The 20,677-nt window shown below is 56.1% G+C and overlaps 10 protein-coding genes across 10 annotated transcripts; 5 read left to right on the forward strand and 5 right to left on the reverse strand.

The window, feature by feature from the left end:
* Positions 1–32: 32 nt before the first annotated feature.
* On the forward strand, positions 33–1,451 carry EsH8_VI_000153 (acid ceramidase family protein; the record flags this gene model as incomplete). Its single annotated transcript, XM_083271406.1, has 2 exons — positions 33–619; positions 797–1,451. 2 exons carry the CDS (start codon positions 33–35, stop codon positions 1,449–1,451), a joined length of 1,242 nt encoding a protein of 413 aa, XP_083126580.1.
* A 688-nt stretch (positions 1,452–2,139) lies between these two features.
* EsH8_VI_000154 (uncharacterized protein) lies at positions 2,140–2,909 on the forward strand (the record flags this gene model as incomplete). The annotated part of the gene is made up of 2 exons (XM_083271407.1): positions 2,140–2,602; positions 2,674–2,909. The coding sequence occupies 2 exons, from the start codon at positions 2,140–2,142 to the stop codon at positions 2,907–2,909; spliced, it is 699 nt and encodes a 232-aa protein (XP_083126581.1).
* Positions 2,910–4,535: 1,626 nt separating this feature from the next.
* On the forward strand, positions 4,536–5,585 carry EsH8_VI_000155 (MDR family NADP-dependent oxidoreductase; the record flags this gene model as incomplete). The annotated part of the gene is made up of 1 exon (XM_083271408.1): positions 4,536–5,585. One exon carries the CDS (start codon positions 4,536–4,538, stop codon positions 5,583–5,585), a length of 1,050 nt encoding a protein of 349 aa, XP_083126582.1.
* Positions 5,586–6,159: 574 nt separating this feature from the next.
* On the reverse strand, positions 6,160–8,850 carry EsH8_VI_000156 (P-loop containing nucleoside triphosphate hydrolase protein; the record flags this gene model as incomplete). Its single annotated transcript, XM_083271409.1, has 3 exons — positions 6,160–6,705; positions 6,763–8,788; positions 8,840–8,850. 3 exons carry the CDS (start codon positions 8,848–8,850, stop codon positions 6,160–6,162), a joined length of 2,583 nt encoding a protein of 860 aa, XP_083126583.1.
* A 1,375-nt stretch (positions 8,851–10,225) lies between these two features.
* EsH8_VI_000157 (uncharacterized protein) lies at positions 10,226–11,221 on the reverse strand (the record flags this gene model as incomplete). Its single annotated transcript, XM_083271410.1, has 1 exon — positions 10,226–11,221. The coding sequence occupies one exon, from the start codon at positions 11,219–11,221 to the stop codon at positions 10,226–10,228; it is 996 nt and encodes a 331-aa protein (XP_083126584.1).
* A 783-nt stretch (positions 11,222–12,004) lies between these two features.
* Positions 12,005–12,499, reverse strand: EsH8_VI_000158 (uncharacterized protein; the record flags this gene model as incomplete). Its single annotated transcript, XM_083271411.1, has 1 exon — positions 12,005–12,499. One exon carries the CDS (start codon positions 12,497–12,499, stop codon positions 12,005–12,007), a length of 495 nt encoding a protein of 164 aa, XP_083126585.1.
* A 1,302-nt stretch (positions 12,500–13,801) lies between these two features.
* EsH8_VI_000159 (transmembrane adaptor Erv26) lies at positions 13,802–14,564 on the reverse strand (the record flags this gene model as incomplete). Its single annotated transcript, XM_083271412.1, has 3 exons — positions 13,802–14,136; positions 14,202–14,435; positions 14,495–14,564. 3 exons carry the CDS (start codon positions 14,562–14,564, stop codon positions 13,802–13,804), a joined length of 639 nt encoding a protein of 212 aa, XP_083126586.1.
* A 463-nt stretch (positions 14,565–15,027) lies between these two features.
* On the forward strand, positions 15,028–15,942 carry EsH8_VI_000160 (18S rRNA (guanine1575-N7)-methyltransferase; the record flags this gene model as incomplete). Its single annotated transcript, XM_083271413.1, has 2 exons — positions 15,028–15,050; positions 15,117–15,942. The coding sequence occupies 2 exons, from the start codon at positions 15,028–15,030 to the stop codon at positions 15,940–15,942; spliced, it is 849 nt and encodes a 282-aa protein (XP_083126587.1).
* A 2,042-nt stretch (positions 15,943–17,984) lies between these two features.
* Positions 17,985–18,891, forward strand: EsH8_VI_000161 (uncharacterized protein; the record flags this gene model as incomplete). The annotated part of the gene is made up of 2 exons (XM_083271414.1): positions 17,985–18,342; positions 18,404–18,891. The coding sequence occupies 2 exons, from the start codon at positions 17,985–17,987 to the stop codon at positions 18,889–18,891; spliced, it is 846 nt and encodes a 281-aa protein (XP_083126588.1).
* A 966-nt stretch (positions 18,892–19,857) lies between these two features.
* EsH8_VI_000162 (Alpha/beta hydrolase fold-1) lies at positions 19,858–20,670 on the reverse strand (the record flags this gene model as incomplete). Its single annotated transcript, XM_083271415.1, has 2 exons — positions 19,858–20,202; positions 20,257–20,670. The coding sequence occupies 2 exons, from the start codon at positions 20,668–20,670 to the stop codon at positions 19,858–19,860; spliced, it is 759 nt and encodes a 252-aa protein (XP_083126589.1).
* Positions 20,671–20,677: the final 7 nt, after the last annotated feature.

Genomic DNA, 20,677 nt, shown 5'->3' on the forward strand with positions numbered 1-20,677 from the left:
CAGTCTTATTGCTATTCATCGTAAACAGAAAAATGTCGACGGCCGCCGCCCATGATGAGGCAGGATCGCCACCTCCTCCGATAGACCGCATTCCCGCCGCTACTGGCATACCCGTCTACCGTATAGACTTGGCGGCGCCGCCGGAGCAGAGGTATCTCAGGCTTGCTAAGGATTTTGCTCCTCGCATAAGAAGGGTGAGCCCGCTCTTTGACGAGGTCGTCGAGATGCTATTCACCAAGAGGCTGGCCGGCCTCATAAAGCTCACATCCCGCTTCACCCTGCGCAGAGTCTTCGACGAAGAGCAGACCAAGGAGATCAAATCCATCGCCCAGGAAGCCAAGGTTGACGTCCACTGCGCCATCGCCCTCAATCTGTTTCTGGACCTGATGCTTGGCTGCACGTCGGGCGCCGCTCTGGTCCGTACGCCGTCTGGCGGGGGGCGCGGCGGCAAAGCCGAGGATCATCTGATGCATTTCCGGACTCTGGAATGGGGCATGGACGTGCTGAAGGAGCTCCTCGTGGTTCTCGAGTTTGTGAACACTGGAAGGGAAAATCCCGAGGAAGTGATTGCCAGATCAGTCACCTACGCCGGCTTCGTCGGCACACTGACAGGCGTTCGGTAAGCCGCCAGTAATCCCGTCATGGTGTTTCGGCGATTGACAACACAACCCTCCAGAAAGAACCTCTCGCTGTCGCTCAACTTCAGGCCTGCTCACGAATGCAGCACCCCCTTTCTTTTAACGCATCAGCTTATGGTATTGCTTGGTTTTCGCGAATCTGTGCCATCGGTTCTAAGACGGATTCTCCTAAAGGAAGACGACAGTAACAAGCCGTCGACATCATCAGACGACGAGCCCCTCATCGGAGAGCAGGTGCACCAAGAGCAGCTCTCGATCACGGCTCGGGCCCTGAAGCTTGCGTCAATGCCGGCCTCGCCCTGTTACCTGACCCTCTGCGACGGCGCCGTAGTTGCCATTGTTCAAAAGGATCTGTACCATGGCCACGTGAAAACGAGCAAAGAGTTCATGGTCCAGACGAACCACGACCCGGACCACAAGACGTGCTGCGGCCACAGCACCAACAAGAACGCCACCGACACAGCCCAGGCTACAATTATGGGAGAGGAAATATGGCTGGATGAATCGGAGGAGCGCCAGCAGGCCCTCCTCGACAGGTGGATCAGGCATGTGAGAGCATCGACAAAGAGTGCCGCCGCAAGGTTGAGGGCTCGGCAAAACGGCGTCTGTGTCCAGTCGAGTCTGTCGCCGCAACCCCAACATGCCGCCAAGCTGCGTGGCATCAGAGAAGAGAAGCTCCAGGAATGGGTGGCAAGCTATCCGACGACAAACGAGAGCACGCATTTTAGCTGCATCATGGACCCTGTGACCGGCGAGATTCGTTGGATCGAGAGAGGCCCAGAATCCACAGAGGACTCGGGGTCGGAAGGTTGACGGCACGCGGTCAATGTTGGGCGACTAGACAGGAGAGGTGCACCGGCCAGCGTGCTACTGCCCATAGGGTATGCATGGGCTTGACAACAAGGATGGTCGACACTAATGCATGTAATGATAATGAGTAACCATGAAAGAATAGAGTAAGCCAAAATGACGGCTACGTTATTAAGCATCAGCACCTGTTGCGATGTTGGAGTCAAGTCGAATTGGATGTGTGTGCCGCAGGGGGACTATCATTGAGAATGAAGCGCTTCAAGAGCTGGCATCTTGAGCCTTGTACTTTCCAACGGCTCAAATCCCGGCCAAGGATGTAAGTGATTTTTACCGTTTTCTTTCCCTAGACTTTAGAGTCTTAGGGGATTCTCACATATCCAACCTGCCAGTTCCAGGATTCATTCCTACATGCATGCAACATCAGATCGGGCGGCGGCGATTGGGTCCGGAAGGATGGATAGAGTGCTGACATCACCTACAGGGACGGACAAGTTCAGTGGGTCAGCCCCCGCAGCACGGCTCCTACAGAGAGCCATAGCAACTGATCTCCAATGGGATAGGGCGCCATAAGCGGCATCGTTGCTACGCGAGCGCCCGGCTTCTAAATCAAAAGATTTCGCAGTTATACGAAAAAAAATAAACCACCCGAAGAAGCCCATTGCCCTCCTCGACGACGATGACTTCCGCCAGAATGTCAGTGCCCGCTCTGGAAACCGGCCCAATGACCGACGAGGTCTTGGAGGGCATCTTCGCCTCGGACCAGGACATGTACCCCGCGCCGCTGACCTGGGACCGCCTCCGGAGCTGGACGAGGGCGGCCCCCGAGCTGGCGACGTGCTTCTACCTGCCGGGCTCGGGCAGCGGCGGCCTCGGCGCGCGGACACTCGTCGGCGCCGTCATTGCGCTTCCGATCCGGGCGCCCGCCTGGCGGGATTTGCTGGTCGGCAAGGTCAAGGAGACGGACGTTGATGCCGAGACCATGTTCCCGAGCGACGGCGACAGCGGCAGCCCAGAAGTTGGGCTGCACGTCTTCCACATTGAACGGTTCGATGTCCCCGCGACGCTCGGCAAGGTGCGAGGCTTCGCAGAGACTTCGATGCGGGTTGTCGTCACTGCCGCGGAGGACAAGGGGTGGAACATCATCGGTCATTCGGGTAAGTGGTTCCTAATGGTGGCCACGGTTCTCCTCGCAAAAGGGGTTCGGTGATCTGACGATCATTGATAGCACTCACGGCGACGCCAGAGGGAAGGCGATGCTTCGAGAAGATGGGGCTCGAGTCGACGGGCTACGAAGAGTACTGGGTGGCATCGGACTCGGCAGACGGCAGCGGCAGCAGAGGTGTCGAGTTGGTGACCGTATCCGCGGGTACCGCGCCCCAAGAATTCAGGGCCCCCGAGGAGGCGGCCGTTCGAGGGCACGCGAGGATGCTGGCGAAGCACCTGGGTCCCGGCAGACAGTGACGGCGATGTTTAGGATCTCCGTGGAACCACCTCCTTGGCCAAGCCAGCCCTGCCAACCCACCGGGCCGCTGTTGGCGGGAGCGGTGGGAGAGTGATTAGTTTGAGGTATTCGAGAACAATCAGTGGACGATCGACGTTGTGGAGAGAGGGAATGGGGGGGACGGAATTGAGGGACGCAGAGGGCGGAAATTTGGCTTTGAAATCAAGACTCCCTTCAAGCCCATCAACAAATGGAGATTCTGGCCAGAAGCTGGGTACACTAGGGCAATCATTCGACCGAGCTGCTCTAGAGCATTGACAGTTGGCCCGGAGGCCGTCTCGAGTTTTGCTCCAACAATGGAACCAGCCTCAAAAGGGCCCCAGGGCCGACAAATGAGCCTCGGCTCCCGTCACCGACCGTCTGGTCCAGATTGTCGCGGACTCGTAGGGTTACTCGGCGGGCGGGGACAGCCTCTGGCAAGCCCCAAACCACGGCTCAGGCGTCTGCCGCTGTGCGTTGTTCTGTTTTTATTTTATTTTGTTTTTCTCTATGCCTCGGGGGCCCGGGCCCCTCTGCGCCAAAAGGGGCAGCCAGCTCCGGATATGTTGAGAGCTGGGACAGCTGGTACAGTTTTGCGAGTGCTTTGCTTTGTCATCATTGCTTCATGGCAGAGATTTCTGTGGCACACTTGTGTTCACATCCAGGTTTGCGAGGGCGGAAGGAGAGGCGATGGACATGACCAAACTAGTCAGGTCATAAACGCCAAACTGACTCGGGAGGGTGGTGGCTCTGGTACTGCAGCAGGCAAACCGGCCAGCCCGAAGAGCAGCAGAAAAACAGCGTGGGCAGAACCTGAGCAGCTCGACGCGCCCCCCCGGTGCCCGCGGAGCGGACCCTGAAGAACCATCCGTCCGACAGCATAGAAACCTACGGGTGAGTCCCCCCGGTCTTTCACTCGAGTGATTGATTAAGCAGTGTAACTTCGATGGGCTGTCGGCACACCGCCCTACCGATTCCTGCAGCGGGTGGCTCCGCCTTGAACCGCGGCACATTGATGTCAGACACGAATAATGAGGGGCAAATCGTAAAGGAAAAAAAGTGGCACGCCTTTAAACGTGCTGACAGATACGGATATTCTGCACCAAGAAAAGAAGGGGTCCGTGGCGGGGGTTGGAGGGGCAGGGCGGCCAAGTACCGCTCGACAAAGCGTGACAAGCTACTCAACACCACGCTATCCCTGATCGGAGAACTACCCACCTCACTTACGGACTGGGGGACAACCGGCCAGATGGCAACGCCGACCCATGAGCTCTCCACCGGTCGAACAGCGGGTGGGTGTTCCGCGCCTCTTCCATCATGACGTTGCCGTTTCGAATACCTTCCGCCCCGTGTGTTTCCCCCCCCAGGAGGCACACCAGGCTCGAAGGGGCACCACAAGGTCGGAACCGACGCGGGGCCTGATGGAGACTGTTCGGGATTCGTCATGATCTGGAGCAAGTGCTGCCATGATATATATAACACGGAACGATCCCAATTCTTGAATACAGCTTTTGTTGAAAAAGCATCAGAAACCTCTTAAACACACACACATCTCGATACCCCCTTCCTCCCACACACACCCCACAAACCACACACAAACCTTCACAATGGCGCCCATCTCCAACAAGTCTTTCGTCTTCAAGCAGGTCCCCAAGGGCCTGCCCGTCCCGGGCCAGGACCTCGTCGTCGAGGACCGCCCCATCGACCTTGACCAGCCCCTCAACGGCGGCATCATCATCAAGGTCCTCTACACCTCGTTCGACCCCTACATGCGCGGCCGCATGCGCGCCCCCGAGGCCGGCAAGTCCTACATCCCCCCCTTTGAGGCCGGCGCCGTCATCGTCTCCTCCCTCGTCGCCCGCGTCGAGCGCTCCGACACGGCCCAGTTCGCCGTCGGCGACCTCGTCACCTCCTTCATGGGCCCCAACTCCGAGTACGCCCTCATCCCCGCCAAGTTCCTCCCGGGCTTCTTCAAGGTCCCCAACACCCACAACGTCGACCTCCCCCTGTTCGTCGGCGCCCTGGGCATGCCCGGCATGACCGCCTTCGAGGGCTTCTACGAGATCGGCAAGCCCAAGAAGGGCGAGACCATCTTCGTCTCCTCGGCCGCCGGCGCCGTCGGCCAGATCGTCGGCCAGCTGGCCAAGGCCGAGGGCGTCAAGGTCATCGGCTCCGTCGGCAGCGACGAGAAGCTCGACTTCATCACCAAGGAGCTCGGCTTCGACGCCGGCTTCAACTACAAGAAGGAGTCCCCCCGCGACGCCCTCAAGCGCCTCGCCCCCCAGGGCATCGACATGTACTTTGAGAACGTCGGCGGCGACCACCTCGAGGCCGCCCTCGAGTCCTTCAACCAGCAGGGCCGCATCATCGGCTGCGGCATGATCGCCGACTACAACACCCCGCTCGAGCAGCAGAAGGGCGTCCGCGGCCTGTTCCACCTCGTCTCCAAGAAGCTGTCCTTCCAGGGCTTCCTCGTCAACCTGTCACCCGAGAAGTACAAGCCCTTCCAGGAGAAGGTCCAGCCCATGATCGCCAACGGCGAGCTCAAGGTCAAGGTCCACGTCACCGAGAGCATCGACCAGGCCGCCGAGGGCTTCGTCGGCATGCTCACCGGCCAGAACTTTGGCAAGGCCGTCCTGAAGATCGCCCAGGAGTAAAGGGAAATGCCGGGGATGCATTGAAACATTTAAAGGATGGGAAAAGCTATTACTTGTACAGTATAATGACAACTGATGACCAATAATATGAAAGTCAACTATAAACAAAATGCCTGCCTGCCTGCCTGCCTGTGACTTCTCGCAATGACAATCATCATGTCCAATTGACTTTGTAACAAATTCGTCAATAGACACAAATTGGATTTGAGTTCGGTGATGATGTAGTGGTCGTGGCAGCAGGGACTTTGACACCCTGAGCTTACTTACACGGAGCCGAGATACACCTCTCAATCAGCAAAACCAGTGGCTGGGCAGCCACATACACATGCCAAAAGGTCACAGTTCACTGCTAATCTGAATAAGTCAAGGTATTTGGATAATCCATCTGATTGGTATCATACTATCTAGTGATAAGAGGGTAAAAATCTGCCAGAAACAACATCCCATCCAAGCCGTCTACGTAACCAAAAGGCAACCCGCTGGTATAAATCCATGTTAAACCCTCGCTTGAACGCCTGACCTCGAGAGTCATATCGCTGAATAAGCCACAATACTGCTTGCATTCCGGTCGCTTTTAGCCCCTGCCGAACAGCTTCTTGGCCGTTACCCTGCGGGTGGAGGAGGGCGCGTACTCGCTCTGGTCATGGCCGTAGTTGCCGTAGCCGTTCGCGTGCTGCTGCTCCGAGATGGAGGATGAGGGGCGGTGGCTGTAGCCGTCCGGCGTGACCGGCTCCTCCGTTCTCAGCTTCTGGGGCCTAGGAGGCGGGGGAGGCGGCGCCTGAGCGGGCGCGGCCTGCTGCGAGGCAGCTCTGTAGTACTCCTCGTCCCACTCGGAGGTGTCTTTCCGGGGGGGCTGCGCGGGCGCCGAGTGGCCGGCGTAGTTGTAGTTGCCGTTGGCCGCGACCGACTCAGCCGCCGAGGGCTGCGTGCTCATTGGCGGGCGTTCTTCGCGGGATTGCCGCGCCGGCCGGAGACTTTCCCGCGTCGGGCTCGGGGCGCGGTTGGGGGCGGGATTGGGTGCGAGGTTGTTGTTGACCGGCTTCCGGGTTGTTGTCGGCCGAGGCTTGTCATCGTCCTCGTCCGAGGTGTTGTCTTCGAAATCGCGATCCTCGTCGGCGTACTGTGAAAATCGGGTTAGCACTGATGATTGTGAAGAGGGGTTTAGCTCTGAACTCACCATCCTCAGCTCCTTCCTCATGGCCAGGCTGGCGCAAATGTCGCGCGCCTCCTCAATCGCCACCTTCTGGACCTTGAGCTTCATCCTGCGGTCGCGCGTCTCCTTGTTCTCGGCCGCGATCGCCTCGACAGTCTCGCTCTGCATGCTCAGAATCTCGACAGAGTTGAAGATGCTGTACATTCCCTGCAAGAGATGCCGCTCCACAACCTGGGTGATCGTGTTGCGGATAAAGGTCTTGGCCGCCAGCTCGTAGAAGATGAGCATCTTCTCGCACACCTCCTGCGCCTCGGTATACGTGGCGCCGTCCTTGGTAGACTCGATCTGCCACTTGCGGAGGCGCTCCTCGTACTCGGGGTCGTACGGCTGGATCTCGAGGTTCATGTCCTGGGTGAGGTGCTCGAGCTCCTGCTGCGCGTCCGCCATAAGCTTCTTGATCTGCGGGTCCAGGAACTGGTAGCGCAGCGGCTCGCGCATGCGCTGCGGCCAGGCGAAGTCGATGACCTCGCTGAGGAACTCGTTGCAGACGACGCCGAGGTTGTCCTTGTGCTCCTGGGCGAGCCTGGGCCAGTTCTCGGAGTAGCTCTGGAAGAGCATGTAGACGGCACGGGGCTTCGGGTCCATGGGGAACTCGGAACCGCGGATCTGCCGGAGGAGCATCTCGACCTCCTTGCCGACGAACTCCCTCTTGCTGCTGTCGCTGATGGTGACGCCGTCCGCCGAGCGCGGGTCGGTGGAGGAGGAGAAGCCGAACTTGCGGCCGTTCTGGCGGATGCGGTGCGAGAACTTCTCGTTCTCCTCGATGGCGCGGGCGCGGAGATTCTGCGCGGGCGTACCGCGGGGATCGGCCGTGGCGCGGAAGAAGTTCTTGCGGGGAGGGTTCTTGTAGAAGCCGTAGACGGCGGGGATGACGAGCTCCTTGGAGGCGGAGAAGAGCTCGACAAGCTCGATGCGCATCTCCTCGACCGTGTCCTTTCCGGTGCCCATGGACTTGAGCTCCGTGTCGCAGTCGTCCAGCGCTCTCTGGATCTGGTTGCGCAGCGTCTTGACGTGGCGGCCGATGTGGCGCTGCAGCTGGACGCTGAGCTTCTGCTTCAGCGCGTTGGAGCCGCACATGGAGCTGGGCAGGGCACGCCACTTCCCGCGGCCGAAGAACTCTTCCTCGCGCTGGCGGCGTTCGCGCGCCGAAGGCCACGGCTGGCCCTGGTCCCTCGGGCCGGGGTTCAACAGAACATACCAGCCGAGCTTGAAGTAGTTTTGCTTGTCCCTGTTCTGGACGAGCTCGATGAATTTGTCTTCGAGGCCGATCGATTCGCAGAGATCGGGCTTCGTGAGGACGCCAATAGTGCGGCTGCCCGAGGGGTCAAAATGCCGGGCTTTGGTGAGAATTGGTGCCTGGACATAATCCGTGTTGCCGCCGACGACGGCGAGAATGATGGTGCGCGAGCTCTTCATGTAGCGGTCGCAGAGGGTCTCAATGGTCTTGATGTCGTCCATGGACTGGTCGTTGTTGGCGTTCTTGACGAGGCCGGGAAGATCGACAAGAGTCAGAAGCGGCATGTCGGGGCCTCTCTTCTCAACCACCAGGATGTCGCGGGCGGCGAATCTGCCGGGGATGTTCTTTGGCGCAATCAGATCCACAGCGGACTTCATGAGCGCCTCAAACGACATGTCGGTGTCGACGGCGCCGCCAAACTGCTTCAGCCGCTCTTGCTCTTTGAAAGTCTTGTTCTTGTCGGGGATGATGGAGACATTGAGGGTCGCCTCGTTGGATCTGCGCAGACGAATCTCGGTCGCGAAGCGCGTGCATGCGCCGGCATCGCGAGGGAATGGTGTGCCGGTAATAGCCTCGAGGACGGAACTCTTGCCCGCGGACTGGTCGCCGACGACGACGATCTGGGGCAGCTTGACGTTGTCGAGCTGAGCGAACTGCAGCTTGTCGATGAGCTCGAGCAGGCCGCGTTGCTCATTCGCCATGTCGGCCGTCCCCAGCGCCGAGTCGATATTCGGAGCCATGTCGCGTTCCGGTCTGAATGAGGCGTTAGTTGAGCGATCACGGCCTGCAGCAGGAATCTCGTACAATGATCCCATCACAGTCAAAGGTCAATAGAGTGGGATTCGAGTGTATGCGAAAAGCAAGACTTGAACACAAGCACGACCAGGCATAGAACCGGGGAGGGGCAGCCTTTTTAAAGGAGGACCCTAGTTTTGCCCAGGATGAGCTTATGTGGAATTACGAATTACGCAGCTTGGGCTGCGGGCTGAGAGACGTGTTCTGGACCGAAACATCACATGCCGGCTATGTTGCCCAATGGCCATGAACGGGTGCCTGGATCTGGCTCTCGGTCGTCGCAAGGTTGTGTCGTCAGCTGCCAGTGACGGACAACCTTTGGGGCGTGGGGAAGCGCAAAGGCAAAGCTTCGCCTACCTACTGCGTCGCCACCCAGCACAACTGGATAGAGTTGGCAGTCCATGGATGCTGCTTGGCTTGAGGCAGCCCAAGGGGAACCCCTCCGTTCGGACCCTTCCTGCTTTCGCAGGACGGATACCGTAATTTCGTCTGTCACTCGGCACCGGGTAGCGAAGCCGAGACCTAACTGGAGAACAACACCACTGGGCCAGGTCCGGGGCGGAAAGACGTCGAACAGCAGTGAAAAGAATGGAGCGGTCCCATGTACGCAAAGCCACTGATTTGGGACCAACGATGTTGAGGTTGGACGAATGACGTCGGTAGCCCGGCGTAGCACAGCCTCATTTTCCCTTTTGGGGGGTGCACCCTTTTTCTTTTGCTGCCAGGCTTGTTGACTCGTCCTTTCGCAGGCACACACACAGAGACACACACTCCCGAATTCATGTCTGCCTGACATACGCATGACGAGGCGTACGCGTCGGATGCCACTTGCCCCCCCAATCATGGCTCGGGTAAGTCCGTTGGGGCCAGCCTGATAGGTCTGAAAGATGGGTTGAAGCAAATGAATATGTCGCTTGGGAGGGCGCCAAGGTCAACCGCCCGCTGTGGTGTTGTTTGCCACTGGTTGAGCAACAGGGATCAGCCGGTGACACAGGCGAGGTGTAGTGGCGGTGCAAAAGAACGCCCCGCCACAGACAAACCTGCATGACAAAGCAATACCATCGCTGAAGTTGTGGCTGTGGATGTGGCTGGTGGTCTAGATGTGGCTAGTGAAGGGTCTTTGGTGGCAAATTGCTCCTGGCATTGGCTTTGGTAGCTGCTCATGCTCACCAGTTTCTTGTCACCCAGTTTCTCAACTCTTGGGTTCGGTTCGTGCAATGCAACTAATCCTCATTGGTCTCTGTAACCTTATTCAAAATCCTCCTCCAGGCGTATCTCATAAACTGTGAAACCGGCGTCCAAGATACTCTTCCTTAATTGACATCATCCTGTCATGGCGAGTACCGGCCCACGACCTCCGTGCGCCGCCCCCTCAGCCCGTCAACCCGCGGCGGCTCAGTACCTAAACTCCTGACCAACAAGCTTCTCGCTCAAAACCCACAGAATGTCCGCGTCGGGCTTGCTCCTCGCCCACGAGAACACATCTTCTTTGTACGGGTCCCCGATGTGGCAGTCGCTCAGGTACTCCCCGTTGGTCTCCGCCAGCGACGGCTCGAAAGCTGCAAACACGTGCGTCGAGACGCCCTGGTCCATGTCCTTGGGCTTGACGTCCCCGAACCCCCACATGTACTTGGACCCGGCCACCACGTCCGCCTGCCGCAGGCTCTCCATGAACGCGGGGAAGTCGTGCGCCTCGTGCGCCGCGAGGTTCGAGGGGACGTAGCCCGGGCAGAGGCTGAACGCAAGCAGGCCCTTGCTCTCGCCCAGCTTGTCGGCGAGGGCGACGGAGAAGAGGCTGTTGGCTGTCTTGGACTGCCCGTACGCCGCCCACTTGTCGTAGTGCTTGCCCTCGTTGAAGTTGTAGTCGGTCCACCGCATGTGGCCGAGCCTGTGGCCGTTGCTGCTGACGTTGACTATCCGCGGCGACTCGGAGTGGAGGACCTTTCCCATGACAAGGTTCGTGAAGAGGAAGTGGCCGAGATGGTTCGTCTGGAACTGGCTTTCGAAGCCGTCCTCCGTGAGCTTGTACGGCACGGCCATGATGCCGGCGTTGTTAACGAGGAGGTCGATGTGTGGGACATCGGTCCACGAGTTGATCGTCTCCGCTGCCTTGCGGATGTTGGCGAAGGAGGTCAGGTCCAGGGCCAGCGACTTGACCTTGATGTCGGGATGTGTCGTAGCAAGCTGGTCGACCAGTGGCTGAAACTTTGCAGGTGAGCGACCCGCCAGGATGAACAAGGCAGGTCTGCCGACGGCGACCTGTTTGACAAAGGCATCACCAATGCTGCCCGGTGAAACTCCGGTAATGAGGATGGTCTTGCCGGCGATGCGAGGAGCGTATAAGGGTACCAGCTCACTCGCTCTCGTTTCTTGGTTGTAAGACGGAGCCATGATCAGCTTGGTTGCTTCGGGCGATATGACGTTCAAGTACTGATCTTAGAGATATGGCAAACAGGATTAGGTTTTGATATGAGACTGCCGACGTTGATGAGAATGTTGCTTTGAAGTAGCCGTTCAAGTCTAGGAAGACGATGCGTCTTATAGTCTTTGATTGTCCCGCCCCTATTCAGACCTGGCCTCATCACAACAACCATCGGACCGCCTGCATAGTGATCAGTTGAAGCGGGTATTTCACATTAATCCCACCGAAGATTATGAATCACTCAATCGCGACCTGGATTGTATTGCTCCGAGAATCAGTCCACTCCATAAATCAGTGCATATCATATCATGAAGTAGATCTTGCTGGGTTCTTTGAAGGGAAATTCGGAGTTAATCTGATGCCCTAAATTGGACGACGTTGTGTTTGTCTCAATTGGAAGACGGGAGCGCGGATTTAACGGTTCTAAGCCGGCGAACAACCACCAAAAATGGCTGAAAGCGCTCGGTAGTGACAGGGATACAACCTCAAAAAACATGGGGCAAGTCTGAGAAGAGATGGATTTGGGTAATATTCAACTCTTTCGCAAGTATACTCTCTGCATCCACACATGTCCAAAAGTTCATCAACGCCCCGATTGCATCATTTCCTCCCATGACTCCATCAGTTGGCCAAAGCGACAGGTCGCCCAATGCTCCTTGGCAGCCAGTAACCCGTGTCTACGGTCAAGACAATCCTCCAATGTACGCCGTTGTCGAAATGCTGCAGACTCATCCAATATCTCGACCGGGGACTCAGTTTTGGCGGCCGTGTCCGCTGCCATGCGTGGCGGCGCCGGTGCTGTTGGGACCTGAAGCCGAACCCCACATGCCCGCGCCGCTGCCGGATGCGGCAGTCATCAGGCGGTACGCACCGATATTGTGGAACGGCGCGGCCGAGTCGGGTTGCGAAAGCCAGGAGGCGAGCCCGGCGGAAGCGCCAGCCTCTTGGTAGGTGAATGTCGCCTGCGTCTGGCCCTGGGGCGACCGTGGGATGTAGACGAAAGAAGGGGGAGTCGCTTGGTTTTGGTTTGAAGACATCTTTTTTTTAACGGTATGGTAGAACGAGGCGTGATTATGAAGCTCGAGTGTGAATAAGAAGGAATCAAATGGTCGACGATGAGACTGAGAGGGAAAGCAAAACCCGACCGACTTCAGATTTCCCTCGCGTCTTATATCCTCGTCCTGAAATGTTTCAAGCAACGATGCCGCGTAGGTCAAAAGGACCGCCGTGCCTCTTGCGATCCTCATTTTGGTGAGGATTTCAATGAGGAGCGAGGCGGACTGATCCTCAAGTCGTGCGCGCGAGGTCCTTTTGCGGTCCTTTTACATCGCATCATGCTGGAAGGGCGGAGGTGCGCAACGTACTTTCAGTAAAACATGATGCGCCAGGCGAGGGGATATGGCGATGTTGGCAAAGGTCTATCAGCCGTGCCTACAGGTTGGTGGCTCATTGGCTTCAGTCAAAAGAACCCGGCATGTCGAAAAAGACAAGGGTCAGTGGCCTACTCACAGCGCCGGCAGCTACTGCAAGGTACACTCCTATACCAAATGCGTCACTCCCTAGGCTGGCGATCGCGGCTTGGGGCACATGGCAGACATGGATGCAAAAAGACCGCTCGACACCACGGGCGTGCTGGAGCTGGGGAGGACATGACCCAGCAATGAATAGTTAGATCAAGTGCTGCGGTTCTTTGCGCGGCATAAGACACTTGCTGCCGAGGCCGCTCCAGGACAACAGTGAAAGAAAGGCGGCTTCGCTAATGCATAGTCTTTTTGTCTGCCCGAATTGGTTGGCCGCCTCACCACAGCCCTGCACGATTCGCTAGAAATTAGGGGGTGAGGTACTGATAATACTGAAATGGATCAATCAGATGGGCGATGCAGCCAAAAGAACCGAGGATGTCTGTGTTGACTGACGCCCGTCCTTCAAGTGCCATCGCTGAGGTAGCCACGACCATCCCATTCATCTGAGTCGTTTATTGCCAAAAAGCCCGGGCATGATGGCCTCGAATACCAAGGTGTTCTAGCGGCGGTCGGAATACACAAAGATGGTTCCTCACAACGCTGCTGCGGACCATTATGAGACACCAGAGTGGCCCGCCCAGTGCCGCCCGGCTTCATTTAGCGGGGTGTTGACCTGAGAGTCGAGGCGAACGAATGATGTCAGAGCAGCGTTCAAAAGGGACACACATGCAAGAAAAGTCAACGTTAACTATTGGTACACCTTCGGCCAATGTTTGCAGAAAAGAAAAGAAAAACTGGAAAAAAAAAGGAGAGAGAAAACCTCGGCGGAGTCTGTCTCTATACTCCACCCATTACTGAACTAGGGGCCGGTCAGCCGTGCAGAGTGCGGCCTCCCACGGGAAGACTATACACCGGCAGCAAGAGCTTTTAATTGGAGGACATCTCCGGGTATCTATTCATCTGCTGGTCTTTAACCAGCAGTCATGCCTTCATCAAGATGATTGAACCAATCTATTGTACAAACCACAGGTTTCCGCTAGTGGCAATCATGTCCTTCAAGTGCCTAGTTGCCAACCAAACCACAAATCAATTGCGCTCCCAGCCAACGGTTCTAAACACCTCCCCAATCGCACCAAGAACGGTATCGACTATAGACTTGACGAAGCCTTGACGTTTGCTCTTGCCGGAGGAATCCCGCAAGGGGTCTTCGCTGCCCATCGTGGGCAGAACGTTGTCGCTCGCGGACAGGCTCACGAAGAGCGCGAATGGAACCATCCAGACGCAGAGTCCGAAGTAGGATGCAATCTCGGTAAAGGAGGGGACGTCGGGTTGCTCGTAGTAGGAGTGCATGTTGGAGTAGGATCGTTGCTGGGCCGTGGAAAAGTGGCGGAACCAGAAGTAGTGGTTGACAAGAACAAGAACTGGGAAAGTCACCGTTAGCTCTGGCTGCTCTCACCCGGAAGCCGTGTAATCGCGCAGGACATACCGCAAGATGCAAGAAACAGAGGGTCGGTCAGCCTGACAAAGGGGAACCGCCGCATGTTTCCGAGGTAGACGACATGGGAAACAATGCCCATAAGGGTCAGCTTGAACGGGAATCGGTCAACGATGCACAGCAGCAGCTGCAGGACCACAACCGAGTAAATGAGTTTCGTGAGTAGGCGCTTCGCGAAAACGGTGTGCTCCTCGACGAGCTCGGACAGGTAGTACAGACCCGAAGCTGGGCAAGCTATGTCAGTACGGGGCCGTATGCTCAGGGAGGCGTAGAATAACACGAACCGATGGCCAAGGTCAGGAAACAGAAGCCCACGATGGAGCCGAGGTAGCCAACCAAAGGTAGAATCCACATGTTGACGGCTTATTTCGAAGATATCGCACTGCGTGGCATGAAGGAAAGAGAGTGACGGTGGGCAATGGCTGCCGGGCAAAAAGCACGCTGGGTCCGGAGCTATGACGGAGGCCACGGGACGGGAGCTGGCAGCGCGTCGGAATTTTGGTGGGTGCCCATTTCGCAAGCGTGAGGTGGCCTTTGCGCCGGAGCCTCGGGGGATTTCTTGATCCGCGACGGCTGAGATAAGCGACGCCTTTACTGGCCTGTTGACAGTATTGCCCACCCCACCAACCGCCAGGATCCTTATCGATAACTATCCGGCAGCGCCCAGCTGCGAAATTTTGAGGATTTCCACGACACAAAATTCACCGCCCAATTCTCGATGCGCCGGCGTGACGACGGAGTATCTTGACCGCAGAAGTGACCCGAGCCCCCTCTCTCGAATAACGGAAAGTCAATCGTTGTCCTCACTTTGCCCACCATGTCGCGCCCTGAGGATACCCTGTAAGACAATGTTCCCCCCCTCCAACCCCGCCATTCACTCAGCTAACCTGCCTTTCCCCTCCGCAGTGCGGCCGACATCCACTACAATGACTCCGAAGCCCGCAAGTACACGACGAGCTCTCGAATCCAGAACATTCAAGCGTCCATGACCCGTCGCGCCCTCGAGCTGCTCGATCTCAAGCAACCGTCCTTCATCCTCGACGTCGGCTGCGGCAGCGGTCTGTCTGGCGAAATTCTCACCGCCGAGAGCGTCGAAGATGGCGGCCCGCACACCTGGGTCGGTATGGATGTCTCACCCTCCATGTTGGACATAGCCCTGCAGCGCGATGTCGAGGGCGACCTGCTCCTTGCCGACATCGGCCAGGGGGTGCCGTTCCGCGCCGGCTCCTTCGATGCCGCCATTAGCATTTCCGCCATCCAGTGGCTCTGCAACGCCGAGAGCAGCGATACCTCCCCCGAGGGCCGCCTCACCCGATTCTTCAACGGCCTCTACGCATCATTACGTAGAGGCGGCCGCGCCGTCTGCCAATTCTACCCCAAGAACGATACGCAGCGGAACATGATCACTCAGGCAGCTGTCAAGGCCGGTTTTGGCGCTGGTCTGCTCGAGGATGACCCTGAGACCAAGAACGTCAAGCTCTATCTTGTCCTGACGGTCGGCGGCACTGCTGAGGGTGGTCGCGGAGGTGACATCACAAACGTCGTTGAAGGAATGGACAACGTCGACGTCGATGACGCGAGGAGAAAGGCCAACCAGCAGAGCGGCAAGGGCGAAATCAAGAAGGGCAGCAAGGCGTGGATCGTTAAGAAGAAGGAACAGATGGAGAGGAAGGGCAAGGTTGTCAAGTCCACTTCGAAGTACACCGGACGGAAAAGAAGAATCAACTTCTAAGGGCGAATGGAAGGGGGCTTTGGCGATTTCTTGCGGATGTCGCATGGCATGGCGTTCAGGGTTACAGGAAAACTTTGTTTTAAAGATCGAATGCGAATCAGATACCCTCATTCAAATACTCGGCGGTCCCTTTCCCGCTGTGACGATGGGCGACTTTGCCCTTTCCCTCGTCGAGCTGACAATGTCCAGTTGCTTTGAAAGTATGCCATGAATCATCATGAATGCACCTTTATGAAATAATCACCATGTTATCCCTGATTTTTGCTTCTAGGACCCTCTGGCCTGGTCTCTTCCACGTTATCTAGAGTTGATATGTCTTCATCTTCGGTGCAAGCTCCGCCGCCGCCTCCACGGTGTTGCTGGAATGTGCTGGCACTCACAAACGTCTCCTCACATATCTCGCGATCCTGATCTCCAGCTAGATGTAAGATGCAGATTCAGTGCTTCGAGTACGCATTTGGTCTCTATCTATCTTCGACACTTGAGGACTCTAGCCTTCGGCAGCGTCTTCATATTTGTCTCTCGCCCAATATTTTTTGGCGTGCACCGGCTAATCAGTCTTGAGACTAAAGACTATGGCCATATTACCAGAGATCCCAATCATAATAGAAGGGGGGGGGGCCTCGAAGCAAGCTTTCAAAGGGCTGGTGAGCAGCCCTTGACCTAGACATCCAGAAGAATCTTGTAGCAGCGCATGTTGTCTTTATATGTGGGACTATCGAAACATTTGTAAACTTCCTTGGCCAAACTTTGGAATCTCTAAGGGGATATGCATTTGATTCCTTTCTCGCTCCTCTAGCGGCATGTTTTGTTTCTTCCCTGATTCGTTTTGCAGGACCACCGTAAGGTGTTGCGCAGGGCCGCGCTCTGAACTTTGACACAAACTGGGATATCTGACGTAGCCAGATGAAGGAAGCATGCCCTAGACGGCTTCAGGGAAGGCAAAAACTTATAACAACGCTCTATATAGCACTTCTGGCAATAAGCGACCACACGGCCTTGGCCGAAACCCCAGCACATCTTGGCGACCTGCTCTCTCTTTGAACCAAACCAGACCAACCCAAACCCCGCCCCCTTGAAGTAATAGCGCGAATCCAGCGGTCATTACAAGACCCAAGAAGGACTTTGAGCCGTTCGACAAATGGCGTGTAGATGTTCCGCCTGGACAGTGCAGCTGTAAGCGACACATTGCTGATTCCGCGAGTGACTACATACAAGGTTCCATGAATGGCGAAAGTCACTTGAATGATGAAGTGAAGCCCGAAGTATTTATAAATCTATAGTCGAAACTGTATCACAAAACTCAATGTGACGTAATCATCTGCTTTGGTGTTGGATCCAGTTATCGGCCGTTGTTAAAACTGATGATGAGATCAATGTTAAGACATTGTACGCTTAGAATATTATCAAATCCGATCCATCTCTTAGATATTCTCTTTACGTATCGGTCCTTTCCAAGGAGGTTTTAGTCAAAATTCGGCTCGACGACGCTTGGAAGTCGGACGAACATTTGCCATGTTGATACAGCATCCCAGAAATGATATCGTCGGAGAACAATAAATTCCGAGACCATCCAAGAAGAACAAGGGCTCTCCGAACTACTCTATCTCTAAAAGTCGACATGACATGTCAGCTCGACCTGTCACCAGGGGTCACAACCTCTTCCCAAGAGGGCAACTAGCTCGTTGGTGGGTCGCAGAGCGCCGAGGCGCTTATTGTGCGGCCCGGCATTCACCCCCGCAAACAGCATATGAAAGGCCGTTGTCGTAGCCAGGGGCTGGGATATAAGGTGCTGGTAGCGCATGTGATCCCCGCACCGCGTCCGAGGAATGTTCATACCTTCAAAACACCCCGGAATCTGCAGCTGAGCCTGTTTACTCGGTTCCAATTTGACATTGACGTGCCTTTGTTGTATCGCATCGTATCTTTTCTTGAAGCGTTTCGTTGTCATACACCCCATTTAATCGTTACCGCCATTGATTCTGCTGTGGTCATCGGCCATCAAACTTTCTCTCAACTTTCAGCTGACCTCTATCTTCATCATGACTTCGGATATTACCCCAGTCCCTCCACCATGGAAACTCAAGGGTGACGTCTACCTTTTCAGCTTCTGGTTATCCAGAGCGCAAGCAGAACACCCGCCCACCATCACCTACTCGCCCCTTGAGGCAAACTCATCTTTCATCCGCCCAGAGGGTAGCCGTCCCCTGGGCGGAATCAGCATGATTCAAATCATCCGATACACCGAGAGTCCCGTCGGGCCTTACGACGAATTAATTCTTTGTCCCGGATTCCATGAGTACACGGTCGAGGAGAACGGAAAGCGCATCAAGAAGAAGAATGCCAGGATCACGAGGATATATGTGTCGCAGAAGTACACCTGCTGGAACGGCCGAAAGAGTGAGTCGAATGCAGCCCACTTCATCGCTCATCAATTCCCCAGCGCTCACACATGAACCAGATTGGAACATTCCCAAACACCTCGCTGCATTCGAGTGGAAGGAGAACACAGATGGCAGCACAACTGTAAAGGTGTTCCCACACGACACGTCTGGCGACCTGAAGGAAGCCTCGGCAAGCACCACGCCGCTTTTCCAAGCCACGTTCAAATACGTCCCCTACGTCCCCTCATTCCCCCTTTCGCTCGATATTTTCAAATACTTTGTCGACGCGACTCTCGTCCAGCCCCCACTCCCAGAGGGCAACGGCAGCCAGGGCGAGTTGCCGGGGACAGACCGCTGGTGCAGCATCTCGCCGGGCCAGAACTCAAAGAAGGCGAGTTTGGGCTGGTTCGATATCCGGCAGACTGACGAAAACGGCAATGCGGTCGGAGAGCATGAGAATTTCTGGCCAGGCCTCGGGCGGTGGCAGCTCGGGCTGAAGTTAGAGAACTCGGATGTGACCTTTGCGGAGCCGAAGCACTGGGATGCGCCCAAATCGGTCTTGTAATCAACAACGGTAGTGCTTCCATTTGTGGTAATACGTACATGAGCCAGAGTCCCGACGAATCGTGAGATCTTGCCCCAGTTCTGCAGAGAGTCCCTTGCAAGCCCTATGCATGTGACTGAAATAAACGCCAAGTCAGAAAGCACACTGTCGCTGCCAGGGATCAAGACGTGAAGTTGCTCGGCAACGAAAGTAGCCAGACATTGACTGGGTCTGCTACCTGGAAAGGAAGGTTCTTGGCGTTTTTTTGGCCTGTTCCACCCACACCTCTCGTTTGGTTGTCCGACAAGGGACTTTGACCTGAGTTGCAGGGGACGAGATTTGCGACTCAGCGTCCCAGTCAGACTCCGCGATCCCAACGTCCACCACGCGGCAAGGTGCCATTGCAGGATCTGTATCGGCGCTCGGACGATTGGCCACGCGGGAGTTCATGTAAGATTCATATCTTACATGGAGACGTACACTAGACTGGCGGTGGAGCCCTGCTTGGAACGGGCCGAAGCGACTGATCGGGTTGGCAGAGCCGACTGCAGGAACCATTGGGGTAGTCAAGCTTACAGCATGAGTCAAGATAGGTTCGTCTCATACTGGTTCAGTTATGAAGAGGCGATTAAGTCACATAATCATGGTTCGTAGTTTCAATTCTCGAGATTTCGAGGCGGTGCAATGTCATTATCAAGATGGCGCTCATCACTGGAGCATGCCCCCGGTAGAACCCGATCTGCATTTCCTAGAAAGGGTAAAATTACCAACTTGAAAACCAAAGAGCATCTGACCGACTCTGAGGCTTCCTAGCACATCTCAAAACGATGATCGCTAAGCGGCGAGGTTCTCGCGTTTTACAACAACATACACTCTTGGCAAAAATATCCATGACGATTTTGTGCTCGGGCCGAGTGTTTGGTCATCGTGAATCATGATTGCATTGAAAATCAAACTATTTTAATACCATCGCTAAATATGTTGACTTCATGCCCTGACTCTCTCCTGTCCAACCTTGGCAGCGAGCTCCAGGCCCTCGGCAACCTCGTCAGGCTTTGACAGGAAGGGAGAGTGGGAAGCCTTGGACGAGTAGGTGATGGCGTTGGGTCCGAGGAGCGAAGCCATGCCCTGTTGAACGGCGAGGGGGATAGCCTTGTCGTCGTCGCAGAAGAAGAACATGGAGTCAATCTCGTGCCACGGCTCGTAGGTGACGACGTCTTCGAAGACGGGAGCAGACTGATGCTTCAGTTGCTCAATGGCCTTCTTCTGGGTCTCAGGCTCGACATCGTGGTAGAAAATTTCCTCGGGGGTCTGAGCATGAACGTAGTTGCCCTACGATTGGTGAGTAAAAAAGCGTCGCAAACTTGAACTGTCGGATCAACCTACATCGAACTTCATCCACGGCAAGAATTGACCTCCGAGCATCTCCTTGATGCTCTTGCCAGCCGGCACAACGAAAGCGGTGAGGTAGACAAAAGTAATGACGCCGCCCTTCTTGCCCTCCTTGGCACGCTGCTTGTAGCCCAGACCCTCGACAGCGTTGGCGCCGACAAGGCCACCGTACGAGTGAACGACCAAAACGATCTCCTTGCCCTCGTCGGCAAGTCTCTGGAGAACAGCTCTGACGGCATTGGCATCGTCCGTCAGGCCCTTGGTAGGGGGCTCGGCACCAACAGAAGGGTACTTGACGGCCTCAACGGGGTAGCCGCGAGACTCGAGAATCTGCTGGGCGGGCGCGTAGCAGGTCTCCTCGTGCCACGCACCAGGCGCGAGAACGAAAGTGGGCTTGGTGACCGACATGGTTGCT

The sequence above is a fragment of the Colletotrichum jinshuiense genome, chromosome 6 (genome assembly GCF_051148585.1).
Source record: "Colletotrichum jinshuiense chromosome 6, complete sequence".
NCBI classification, from domain to species: Eukaryota; Fungi; Ascomycota; class Sordariomycetes; order Glomerellales; family Glomerellaceae; genus Colletotrichum; species Colletotrichum jinshuiense.